Source organism: Cheilinus undulatus, linkage group 15 (assembly GCF_018320785.1).
Source record: "Cheilinus undulatus linkage group 15, ASM1832078v1, whole genome shotgun sequence".
Lineage (NCBI taxonomy): Eukaryota > Metazoa > Chordata > Actinopteri > Labriformes > Labridae > Cheilinus > Cheilinus undulatus.
Window position 1 is genome coordinate 36418199 of NC_054879.1, and position 12568 is coordinate 36430766.

The 12568-nt window shown below is 38.2% G+C and overlaps 1 protein-coding gene across 4 annotated transcripts; it reads left to right on the plus strand.

Moving 5' to 3' along the window:
• Positions 1 to 1537: 1537 nt before the first annotated feature.
• Positions 1538 to 10170, plus strand: gpr45 (G protein-coupled receptor 45). 4 transcript variants are annotated; one of them, XM_041806352.1, is made up of 5 exons: positions 1538 to 1675; positions 3369 to 3493; positions 4953 to 5172; positions 5287 to 5367; positions 6150 to 10170. In XM_041806352.1, the coding sequence occupies exons 4-5, from the start codon at positions 5362 to 5364 to the stop codon at positions 7416 to 7418; spliced, it is 1275 nt and encodes a 424-aa protein (XP_041662286.1). In that variant the 5' UTR covers positions 1538 to 1675; positions 3369 to 3493; positions 4953 to 5172; positions 5287 to 5361; the 3' UTR covers positions 7419 to 10170. The 4 variants fall into 4 exon arrangements, with proteins under 4 accessions (XP_041662286.1, XP_041662289.1, XP_041662288.1 ...); XM_041806355.1 differs by having other exon boundaries at positions 5287 to 5319; XM_041806354.1 differs by lacking the exon at positions 5287 to 5367.
• The last annotated feature ends 2398 nt before the right edge of the window (positions 10171 to 12568 follow it).

The window sequence follows — 12568 nt, forward strand, 5'->3', positions numbered from 1 at the left end:
TTTAGATGCTTGGGGAAATTTTCTGTCATTTTCTTGGAATTTTAGGGGATGTATATGCAAAATTTAGGAAATGTGATTTTTTTGGTGGAATTTGCTGGAAAAGTTTCAGAATTTTACAGGATTTTTGGACAATTTTTTATTGAGATGTTTAGGCTTTATGATAATTTTTAACTAGGGAATATTTTTAGAAATTTGGGGTATTTTAATGGGATACTTTCAGTGTGTGTGTTTGTGTGCATGTTGTGTGATCTAATCTGTGTGAATAATTTTGGTGTACATGTTGAGTTTTTACTTCTGCTCAGAAGTTGTATATTGTGTTCTCAATTTGCAATACAATGATTGTTGTGATCACTTGTTTCTGACTGTGAAGCACCTTGTGCTGCCCTGTTTATGAAATGAGCTATATAAATAAAGTTTGATTTGATTTGATACCTTGTATGTTACCTTTACAAAGCTGGCGAAAGTAAATGGTGCTACTGTAAAAACAGCTGAAGGGCCACAATAGCATCAACCATCACAACAGCATGCTTTGTGAAAAAAGAGTACGGATGGTGAACAGGTCTGCCTGCAGTCCAGACCTTTCATCAATAGAAAACATTTGGTGCATCATTAAACAAAAAATCTGGAAAACCTAGGTCTGTTTAGCTGATAGAATCCTGCATCAGACAAGAATGGGACAACATTCCTCTCTCAACACTCCAGGAATTGGTCCCCTCACTTGTTTACAGACTGTTATTAAAAAAAGAGAAAAGATACACAATGGTAAAAGATGGCCCTGTTCCTACTTTTTTTTAAGTGTGTTGTTGCCATTGCATTTTAAATGAGCTAATATTTTTCTGAAAAGATAGTCAAGATTTCAACATGTGATATGTTGTTTATATTCTATTGTGAATAAAATTTTGGTTTATGAGATTTGCGAGCCATTGCATTCTCTTTTAATTTACATTTAACACAGCATCCCAACTATTTTGGAATGGAGTTCTATTTAAATCTTTTTTTTTGCAGTTATTGATATTGATTTTTTGCTTTAATTCTCTGTATAGCTTGGCAGTTGATGTGTTTTATATTGTCTGTTTCTGCCTTTGCTTAGCCGTCAACGCATGTTGTAAACATCCATTTTAAAGGAGACCCTTAAATTTTGTTGTTAATATTAATGCCAACTCGATTTAAATTGTCATAATGTAAACCATTTTTAGTTTCATTAGGAGACAGGCTAATGTAACCGACCTTCACTCACACCTTAATGGTAAAATGACTGAAACAAATGCATAATTTCAATACTATTATTGATTATGAGTGATTTTGACGCCATTATAAGTCCGATTTTTCTTTTCTACGACATCATGTGTCTTGTCATTATGCGTCTTTATTTTAATTAAAAGAAAAAAAAAAGTCCTAACGTAAAAACCGCTGTAGACCTATTGTAGCACTCGTTGAAATACTCAAACCTTATGAGAGCTGTGATTGGCTCACTGCTCCTTTAAATGAGCGACCACCTGCTCTTCTGGCGTAAGCATCATCCGCAGGCGGCAGCACGGTGGCGATCAATACGGCAGAAAAATGTTCAGAGTATCAATGCGTGCGGGGGAAAGCTCGTGCAGAGAAACGCGGTCTCTGAGCCGAGTGACGCGACGGAAGACAGACATGAAATATGAAATCAAAATGTAACGTCAAGGTAGGTCCCTTTATAACTGGTATACAGCTTTATCAGTAGAATGTTTATGTCCCCAGACATGTTGGTACTATTTCATGTGGGATGCCTTTTCATGTAGCCTCTGTGTGAAAACATACGCCATTCCCCCAGCAGTGCACGCGGACAGAGTAGGCTACCTTTGCATTGAGAGACACAGGTGTCATGGAGAAACTGGCTTCTGTAGAAATGTGAGAACACGCTGTTCAGGCTCAGTGATGGCGCTTCAAAACATTCGTTAATGTCAATTCATTCAAAGAATGAATTATTAATAATATCAAATATATCGTTACATTTAGCCTGGAAACAGCCTGCACTATGATAGTAGATTTATCACACAACGCGATAGTATCCTATTGAAAGCTCCTGTTTCTTATTCAATTTATTTCAGGAAATGAAGGGGCCTATTAATATGAATATAACGATTTATATAGGTCTTTATCTCATGCTGTAGCTTTGTATTTGTCTCTCTCTCTCTCTCTCTGTTGTCTTTTATCATCCACCGTCATCAGTCCTTGAGCTGAGCACAGAAGATGAAAAAACCACCTGTTTTCTTTGAAATAAGCAGCTAACAGCCATCTGCAGGACAACTTATCTTTTATGTCAATGATACAGTTTCCTCCCTATGCTTTTCAAGGATAGGCTGATCACAGTAAAATTAAAATCTTAAGAAGTTTAATCAGCTTTATCATGAAAGTGTTCAACTGATTTCTATTTTTTCTACTCCATGCCTCCTCCATTTCTCCACTAACCCAATTATTGCATAATTATAGGCTTAAACAGGTTTTTTTGTTGAATCAAAAGTAGTATGCATGATACAATCACAGAAATGACATTTTTAACTCTCATGCATTAAGTCATCTTTAAAATGCATGAAATAAAAAAATCTGTATTTCTAATTCCCTAAAATTGTATTTTCAATATTGTGAGAGAAAATATTTTTCATTTCAGTAATGGCTCCTTGTTGCCATGGAACTGGTGACCTTGTTGTCTTGGCAACAACCAGTAACACTAAGTGTTGATATAGAAGATGTTTTTGTGCGTGTAGAGTCATCTAGGGATCTTTTTTTTTTTTCACTTGTTTGCATGAAAAATCTGGTACATCAGGACTGAAGGTGATGTGAAAAAAACATCAAGTTTGATTTCATCTTCATCTCATTAAAATAAATAATGAAAAACATCAAGTCAAACAGGTTAAATCTGGATTAGGGCCCAACCTTTTTAGCTTTATGAATCAGTTAATACATCTTTTTGAAGTGCTTGTGTGACTCATGTTTTTTGTGAATACCAGTTTTCAAAGAGAGCATGCATCATTCATTGTGCACAAAAACTGAGAGACCCACATCCACTCTGTACTACTCACAATCGCCACCATAATAAAACACAACAAGGCTCTACCTTTCACTAGATGGCAAAGGAGCTCAAGTCAAAGCCATGGATGCTTTGCTAGTAAAAAGGAACATGTTTCCAGAAGAGACCAGCTTCTCAAGGATGTCCAGCATACAAAGGTGACGTAGTGACGGAGGTGAGGAGGCTTGTAACCAGATAAAGTCTGAAACTAAAGTTATTCAAGCCATCAGCTCAACCAACCAGCTGCGAATGGTACAAAAGGCAGACCTTATATATGCATGGAAAACTAAGTTGTTCGGTCATGATGACTTGTACCTTATAAAAACAGGGGTCACCAGAAAAAAGCTGCTTTCCACCACACCATCTGACGCTTGGCACTGGACTTGGTGAAGTGAGGCTTGCATGCAGCTGCTCATCCATGGACACCCATTCCATGAAGCTCCCTGTGCACAGGTTTGTGCTTACATGAATGCCAGTGGAAGTTCAGAACTCCTCAGCAGTGTAATCAACAGAGTTTTGGAGACTTATGCGCCATACTTCATAGCAGTCATTTACCCTACTCTGATTTTACGTGGCTGAGTTGCTGCTGTTCCTAAATGCTTCCACTTTATTATAACATCACTCACAGTTGACTCTGGAATATCCAGCAGGGATGAAATTTCACAAACCCTCTTATTGTAAAGGTCACATCCATCACAGCACCGTCACTGAGTTCTTCAGAACGTCCCATTTTGTTTCACAAATGTTTGCAAATGTAGACCGTATGGCTCGGTGCTTGATTTTATACACCTGTGGCAACAGGTCTGATTGAAACATCTGAATTCAATATTTAACAGGTGTGGCCAAATACTTTTTTCCATATAGTGCACCTCTCCCACAGTGTACTAAAGTTAGAAAAAACAAACTGCTGAGATTTGCTTATTATTTAAAAATTCTTAACAAAACAGTCAGTATCACAGCTTTCCAAAATGGCTAACACAACTAATAGCCAGGATTTTGGTTTGGCCACTGGCTCTGCTCTTCGTCTCGATGAGAATGACACCTAGAATGAGTTCAGGTTACTACAGGAGTTGTGCATGCCTAGTACCTTTGCCTTGTTGTTCTGACTGGCCTGCAATGAGTGTTCGTCCAGTCACCTTCCAAGATTTTTTTTTTTTAAAAAGTCCTGCCCTTCACAAATGCTTTGTATGGGAGGTTTCCCAGATGAATGTCAATATATATACATGCAATGGATATATGAAACAGTCTATTACATTATGACCTAGAGTAAACTTGTAGCTTACACTATGTCAAAGTCATTTCAGTTAGCACTGATTTCCTAGCTAGCATCATACTAAAGTAATATTAGCTAAATGTAGCTTGAAATTAACCTTCTAGCTATATAATGCTTAACTAATGCTGGCTCTGAATGGAATCCCCATCTATCAATCAATCAGTCTTTATTGTGTAGCGCCAATTCATAACAGAAGTTGTCTCAAGACACTTTCAAAGAGGGCAGGTCTAGACCTTAATCTCTTTGATACATTATTATAAAGACCCAATGTTAATCACCATGAGCTCAAGCAACAACTGGCTAAAGTAAATAGCTTGTTGGAATGAACTCTGATGTTAAACTAAAGTCATTTTGGCTAGGAGGATCTTGAATGCTAACACTGCCTTTTGTCCTGTACTATTAGACTGTTATTAGGCTACTAGCTTAACTTTTTGCTTTTTGTATTTTTTTTTTGGACAAATATCCCTTCAGATTTTCACAATCAGTTTTCTTTTAAGCCACACATGAAGCCATGAAATGGTATTGTTTTAATAGCATCTGAGCTTCCCACTGAAGTATATCATTAAACAACTGTCATGTTTACATGGAGGTTATGACTCCTAACCTAACCTTAACCTAACACACATTTCTGTCTTTCAGTTCCTGAGTGCAAGTCCACCTGAGAGAAGCACACCTGAGACCTGAACACCAGATTGACCTCCAAATCTCCCACAGTATCGATCACTTGGTGCCAGAGGTGGTAGTCATAGTAACAGACATGTTCAGTGCATGTGTCCTGACCTGAGAATGCCTTTGGGTTTTATCTGTGTTTCATCAGAGTCCAAGCTTCTGCCAAAACAGAGGGCAGGCAACATCATGGGTATGTACTGTCAAAGTGTTTAATTTTCCTCATGTGTGAAGCATTACACAGATTGTGTGTATGTTGGAGGATAGGTAGTGTGAATGTTTATTTGTTCGCCTATGTGTGTTACAGCTCAGCTGTTAATCATCAACCTCATTCAGGCCAGTAAGCAGCACCTTCCTGAGCTCTGTGATACTGTACCTGTCAATGTGGGTCAGTCTTGTGGTTTATGTAACTGTGCATCTTGAAGATGTCATTCCTCCTCGCACTGTGTCATATTTACAAGAATCACTCAGTGAGTAATAGATCACAGTGCAGCTGAACTCCTCTGATGATCAAATAGAGACACTCCATCTGTGTTTTTATGGTTATGTCATGTTTATAGCTGCTTCTTGAAATACAGAGTACACATTGTGATAAACTATTAATTTAAGTTATCAGCAGGGGCTGCCACAGTTTACCAATCATACAAATTTTCTAAATATATTCCTACATTTACTTAATGCAAATTTAATAAAGGTCCATATAACAGATTTATCCACCAGATTTATGTCTGTACACAGTGATTACATATTTTGTGGACAGAGCTCAATTGTCTGCAGAGAGTTAGCTTTTAGTAGCTCAGGTCAATTTACATCAGAATGCCATGGACCATCTGAATGCCTTCTCCAGTTATTTTAATTATTTGGCAGCAGAAGACAAGTTGTCTCACTGTGAGCTAACCTTTAGCAATGCAGCAATGTTAAGGGAAAATGAGATGTGGCCTGATAATCTAACCAATCATTTTCTAATTTATTTTTTCCTTATGGACCAATAGGAGTCAATGCCATTTTTTTTCTTTAGTAATTTTAAATTGTTGATTGTCTGGCCAGTCCAAGAGTCCCTGCACACATGGGTCCCCTAGGCTGCAGTCTTGGCTGGCTTGTCCATTAATCCACCCCAGGAGCTGAAGTATTCCTTAAAAATTCCTGATGTAAATTTTTTTTTCTCCTCAGATACTGCCATGGAGGGGAAACTACCAGAAGAAAACTCAATATTCTGGTCATAACAATAACAAATCATGTAGCAAGTCTCCTGGGCTGATATCCCCGATAACAGCAGCAATGGCATACTGTAATGAAAGCCTGCTGGAGGAGTGTGTCTTCATGGAGCCAGAAAGGGCGGAGGAAGCAGCAGAAAGTCTCCCGTCAGAAGCTGCTACACCTGTCATATCAGTCACTCTCCGTGTGACCTTGGCTGCCATAATGATCTTTATGATTACCATCGGTTTCCTTGGAAATGCAATCGTGTGTCTGATTGTTTACCAGAAGCCCGCCATGCGCTCTGCTATCAACCTCCTCCTCGCCACCTTGGCCTTCTCTGACATCATGCTCTCTCTTCTCTGCATGCCGTTCACTGCCGTTACAGTGGCGACATCCGACTGGAGCTTCAGCAGCAAGTTCTGCCGTGCCTCCATCATGTTGTACTGGCTGTTCGTACTGGAGGGGGTATCCATACTGCTCATAATCAGCGTGGATCGTTTCCTTATAATCGTGCAGCGGCAGGACAAGCTGACCCCACACAGAGCTAAGCTGTTGATAGCAGGCTCCTGGGTGCTGAGTCTTTGTGTGTCCCTGCCTTCTGTGGTTGGGTGGAGGACTGGGGCTGCAGGGATTGGGGGCTCCTGGGCGCCACAGTGCGTGCTGGGATACAGTGACTCTGTGGCAGATCGAGGATACACTGTGCTGTTGGCGGTCGTGGTGTTCTTTGTACCGTTTGCAGTCATGTTGTACTCCTATATGTGCATCCTGAACACAGTGCGCCGTAACACCCTGCGCATCCACAACCACACTAACGAGCACTCCTGCCTCCCTGCTCTCAACCAGGTGAGCAAAATGAGACTGACCGGGCTGCAGAGACCGCCTCAGATCAAAGTGGACATGAGCTTCAAGACTCGTGCTTTCACCACCATCCTCATCCTTTTTGTGGGATTCTCCGTGTGCTGGCTACCGCACACGGTGGTCAGCCTGCTGGCCGTGTTCAGCCGGCGATTCTACTACAGCTCTGTTTTCTACCCCATCAGTATCGGCGCTCTGTGGCTCAGCTATCTGAAGACAGTCTTTAATCCGGTGATCTACTGCTGGAGGATCAGGAAGTTCAGGGAGGCGTGCCAGGAATTCATCCCCAAAAGCTGCAGGCTGTGTCCCAGAGTGCCAGGCCGGAGCCGCCGGAGAGTGAGGCCGAGTAACATCTATGTGTGCAGCGAGACACAGTCGACCGTGTAAAAGGACAGATACGCAAAATCCAGTAGCTTTTTCTGCTACAAACAACTGTTTTAAACTTTGACTGTTTAAGACAGCAAACAAACATGGGGCTACTCAAGTTACATTGAGAATAATCCAACACTGGGTTGCACCAGCTATGTGTAACTCCAAATGTAGCCTCGTTTGATGTCAAATTTTAAACGTAGGACACTTTTAAGGGCTTTGCACCACGTGTGTCGTTTTGAAAGGTGGGATAACTTGAAGGCAAAGGAGGAGCAGAGGGTTTTATAGGCTGTTCAGTGTGGAAATAAACCTCCATGACAGAGTAGATCTGTCAGAAATGTATGAATACTCTGATTTATACTCTCAATGGAGTGATAAGTGGCCCATTTTTATTTGGCAAAATATTTTTTAAAAACTGTGGTGGTGATTTGCTCTTGTCAGTTGACAAACTCACATTCAAAATCACTGTGCATCTAATGCAGGATCAAAAACTGTTAATGTTAGAGCAAAAATAGTTTCTGTTTATTCAATCATTCTTTATAAACAAAATAGTGTTCTTGTGGTGTGCTCTTGGATTATGCCCTCTGGTAAAAGAAACATTGGCCTTCATTGTTGCCCACCCATCCTATCTTTCCTGCCCATAATACAGATGTCGTCCAGTGCCAAGATTACTGCTTCTTGCAAAGTTAAAGCCTCAGTAAATACTCAAATACTCCAAATAGTAAGACTGAGGGTATCAAACTTAATCATTAAATATATTCTTTATACAAAATTGCTCCAAAGAAATAAAGTAAATTGTGAAATATGGCCCTTATTAGAAGATGAAACTTATGCTTAAGGGTGCTGCACATACACTGCGGTCGAATTCCAAAAAGGTATGTATCTGATATAGGCCTAGTACCACATATGAAAGTGACCCGAATCTAATACAGGTGATCAGATTCAGTGTGACAGATATGGGTCACATATCAGCAAAACAAATAAGATTTGGGCCGCCTTTAACTGCAGTATGAACATAGCCTTAGTTTTGACAATAAATGATGCTGCTGTGTTGATTCAGCGAACAAACATTTTGACAAGAAAAATTTGTTTATGTGCTTTTTTCATGATTACATTTAGACGACAGCATGTATTGCAAAAATAATGGCATCAAAATTTGATATATAATTTCATAATGCCTTGATTTATAAAGACAGAAGGATTTAGGCAACAAATAGCACATGAATTACACTCTTTTTCTCTGCTTTCTGTTCCATCTGCTTTACCCATTACACTGATCATCTGGCAGCTTCATGCAGTTTGTTCTTGTTCTGTGTCTGAATGGGACGATCAGCATCATCCGTCTCTAAAGTACAGAACGTTGCGTTATTTTGACCAGGGGTGTATGATACCTATTCCTAAAATCTGATTGCCTACTCTAAAATCTTCAACAATGACCGGCTTTTTTTCTTACCAGCCATTAATGGAAAGCTGTGACGTAGGCTGTTTTTTTCCTTTTAATTCTATTCAATTCAAAGTGAATTCAGGTAACTTTATTTATCTGTTTGGCACTTTGCTTGCTTAAAAGTATCAGTGCATAAACAGTTCACATACTATATATTACAGCTCAACACAAGAACAAACCACACAATCATAAAATCATCCAAAGGGAAATCACAAGTGATAAGTCATAAAAGCTGTAAGCCATAATTAGAACTGCAATAGAGATAATCAATACAATTAAAGATAAAATAAAATAGAATAAAAATGTGAATCCCAACATTAAGAGTAAAATAAAAACTACTTAACGCATAGTAAGTAAACCTACACTGGGTTGGTTTTACTAACTTAAACACACTAAAGGTGATACATCTAAAAGCAGCCCAGTCATCCTTATATTTTTTCTGTGTGGCCCGCAGTTAAAAACAAAACCAAACAAAAAAAAAAACAAAACAGAAGTTTGGACATTCCTGTAGAGCAATATTGTCAGTTATGTCATGGTATTCTGTCACCATTGTTATTTTACAGCAGCTCTACTGCAGGTTATGGCTTCATTCCATTGTAATGACTTAGTCATATTTTTTAAAAATATTGTACATACCTATTTGTTTTTGTTTGTAGATTGACATCAGTTAACTGAGGGGATTTTCAGCTGTTTGTCTGTTGAAAAACACAAGGGGCAACACTGTTACAAACACTACACTAAAAAAGCTCCCTGATTCACTTCACAGAGTAAAAACCTGATTTCTGGAAAAATGTTTTGGTTGGGTTTAGTTTGGACATAACACTCTACTAGTACGACAAAAACACTGACACAACAGAAGTTGCAAACTAACTTGCTTTAATGTAGGATTTAGTGTGAACATGACAACTTAATATGACTTATACATAGCTGGCGCAGTATGTCAGATGTTTTTAACATTTTCTCAAAGTCAGGATGCTTTTGTTGGTTAAACTTCTCTGCCTTCACTTTTATCAATGCCATCCTGTTTTTACTGACTCTATTTTCAGTCCTTGAGCTGTTGTTGTGTCTGTCATGTATTGAGCTTAAAGAGAATAGAAAACAAACAGGGTATTGATGTCAAGTAACATTTTTGGAGAAATTCACTTATTCTTTGTCTTAAATCTTCTGAAAAAAAAAAGATTCTGATGAACTTTATGCTTAAACACAACCTGATGAAAATGTTATGTTAAACATTGAGTGTTTAATCAAAGATGTGCGTCAGTTGTCGAGCTGTGAATGTGAACATGACTGTAGTATTGTTTCATGAGTGAACAAACAGCTAATAAATACAGTTTTTAAATAAGAACATGTATCTGCTGTGTATATGCAGACTTCATACGGAGGGTGTATTGCTTCACTTAGCAGGAAGATGGTGCTGTTATTTTGTTGCAAAAATCAGTCAGCTTTATTTCATACTGAGCCATCACCTCATCTATTGCTCTGAATTGCTGATTTTGATGTTAATTCATTAGATTTAAAGGACCAAACCAGGCAATTGAGATGATGTGGTCTTAATTTTGGAGATACACAGGCTGTAAGTGTGTATTTTAACCCCGGTATCATTAGATTACAGTGATTCACTGCACTTTACCAATTAATTTGACAGCTTTTGGCTACTTTTTTTGCTATCAGTTAATGTGCTGATTATTTTTCCAATTAATTGATAAAAATATAATTAAAAGGTGCATTAAAAATGACAATAGTTAGACCTAAAATCCCAAAACTAATGCTGTACCATTATCACTTCTGGCAGAGAAGCGCTGTAAATTCTCAAAACTGAGAGGCATGACCAAACTAAAAATATCTTGAAGAATGACATAGGACATATTACTTTTCCAGTGGGCCATCTATCTTCAAAATTGTTAAGCCCTGTTATTCTTTAAATGTTTTAAATGAATAACAGGAGCTGAATCTCACATGATTCAAGGAGATAAAAGGCATTAAATAAGGTTAGTTTCTTTGTAGGCTGACCTTTTTTACAACTCATGAATGACCAGGAAACTTTGGTATATTATTCTGAAATGCTTTTCCACCTCATGAAGACAGATCAACCACATAGTGTGTCAGATTAAATTAAAACAGACGACTGCTTGCCTCTACCATTTTACAGTTACAGTGTTATTTAGCAGACACTTTTATCCAAAGTGATGTACATCTGGGACTGGGGTTTCAGGTGTAAATGCCTTGCCAAAGGGCCCAAAGTGGGTACTCGATGTGCTCTGACTGGGATTCAAACTCCCAGTCTCCTGTGACAAAGTCAACGATTTATACCACTGAGTCATCCAGTAAAGTAGTTACATTACTATGTGTAGCTGACCAAGCTAAAGTGGACCACAGTTTTAAAAGCAATCAGTATAAAAGCAACGTATCTCTCTTATCATCCTAACTGTATGCTTTATTTTTATTTTACGTCAGAAGCTTAAAAAAGGCCAGACAGTTTTGCAAATGTATCTCTTAAACCAAACCCTGTCAGAAAAGAAATAATCGCTAAAACTTTCAAAATAAAATCTTATTAAACCATTGGCTAGGTTAAAGTAAGGGTTAGGACACCAAAAGTTAAAAACCTGACCTTCAACACCTAATTACAAAACGTTTGATTAAACTGAGTACGCAGTCAGGAAAAAAGCTAGTCCTCCAAGTAGCTTTTGTAGCTTTGTAACCTGTGTAAGCGATATAAAAAGGAGCTACATAGCTATCATAGCTTTAATGCTCCTCTGTTATGTTGTTAGCCAATCACCGCAAACACACACAAGTGCAAGGAGACGCTGAGCCATTATGCAGTCTGTACTCAAATATTCTTAATTAAGAAAAACATAATGGCATATATTAAACAATAGTTTACTGCATTTCTATTTCTATGCAATGTTTGATCTTACCTGTAAAATGATGAATTTTAAATATATAAAGTTATTAGATTTGTTTTTTTTATTAAACAGATTCAAAACAATAATTACCCTTGCATTGACATAAAAATGTGTTTATATGATTGCACAGCATTTGAAAGCTTCAATTTTTAGAATAAGTGTTGGTAAAATAGCATGGTGATTGACTGGCAACCGCTCCAGGGTGTGCCCCGCCTCATGATCAGTAACAGGTGGGATGGCTATCAGCGGCAGCCCCTCGCAAAAATGAGATAAGTGGTGTAGAAAATGGATGGATGTAGGCATAATGCAGGTATTCATCAAATCATACTTTATATGCCTCCCCTACAACCCCCAAGGCATAACCTTTTCTTATAACAGTGTTATGCATGTTGTTTTTGCCATAAGCCCTATCTAAATGACTGACTTTATCCAGTGTATATGTCTGTAGCATATATCTAGTATTCATCACTGGTGCTAAATAAATAAATCTGCATTTTTTGGTTTTATTTTAAACTTTCTAAATATTGACTACCTGGAGTCCACTGCATAACTGTTTAATAATGGTTTAATTTTACTTGAACATTTCTGGTATCTTGCTACTTCTCTGTGTTTGCCCACAGCCCTGCAGTCTCATACCCTTATATAAACAAAACAGGCATTTTCTATGCTAATTATAAAAAATGCACAAGCCGCCATCTTATTACAGAACATGTCATGAATCTGTCAGTTTTCTCTCAGGAACTTTAGAAACAAATTTAAGAAAATCTGGAGAGGGTATTGGTGAGTGAGGCCTATTGCTTTCAACCAACTCCTCTGATAGC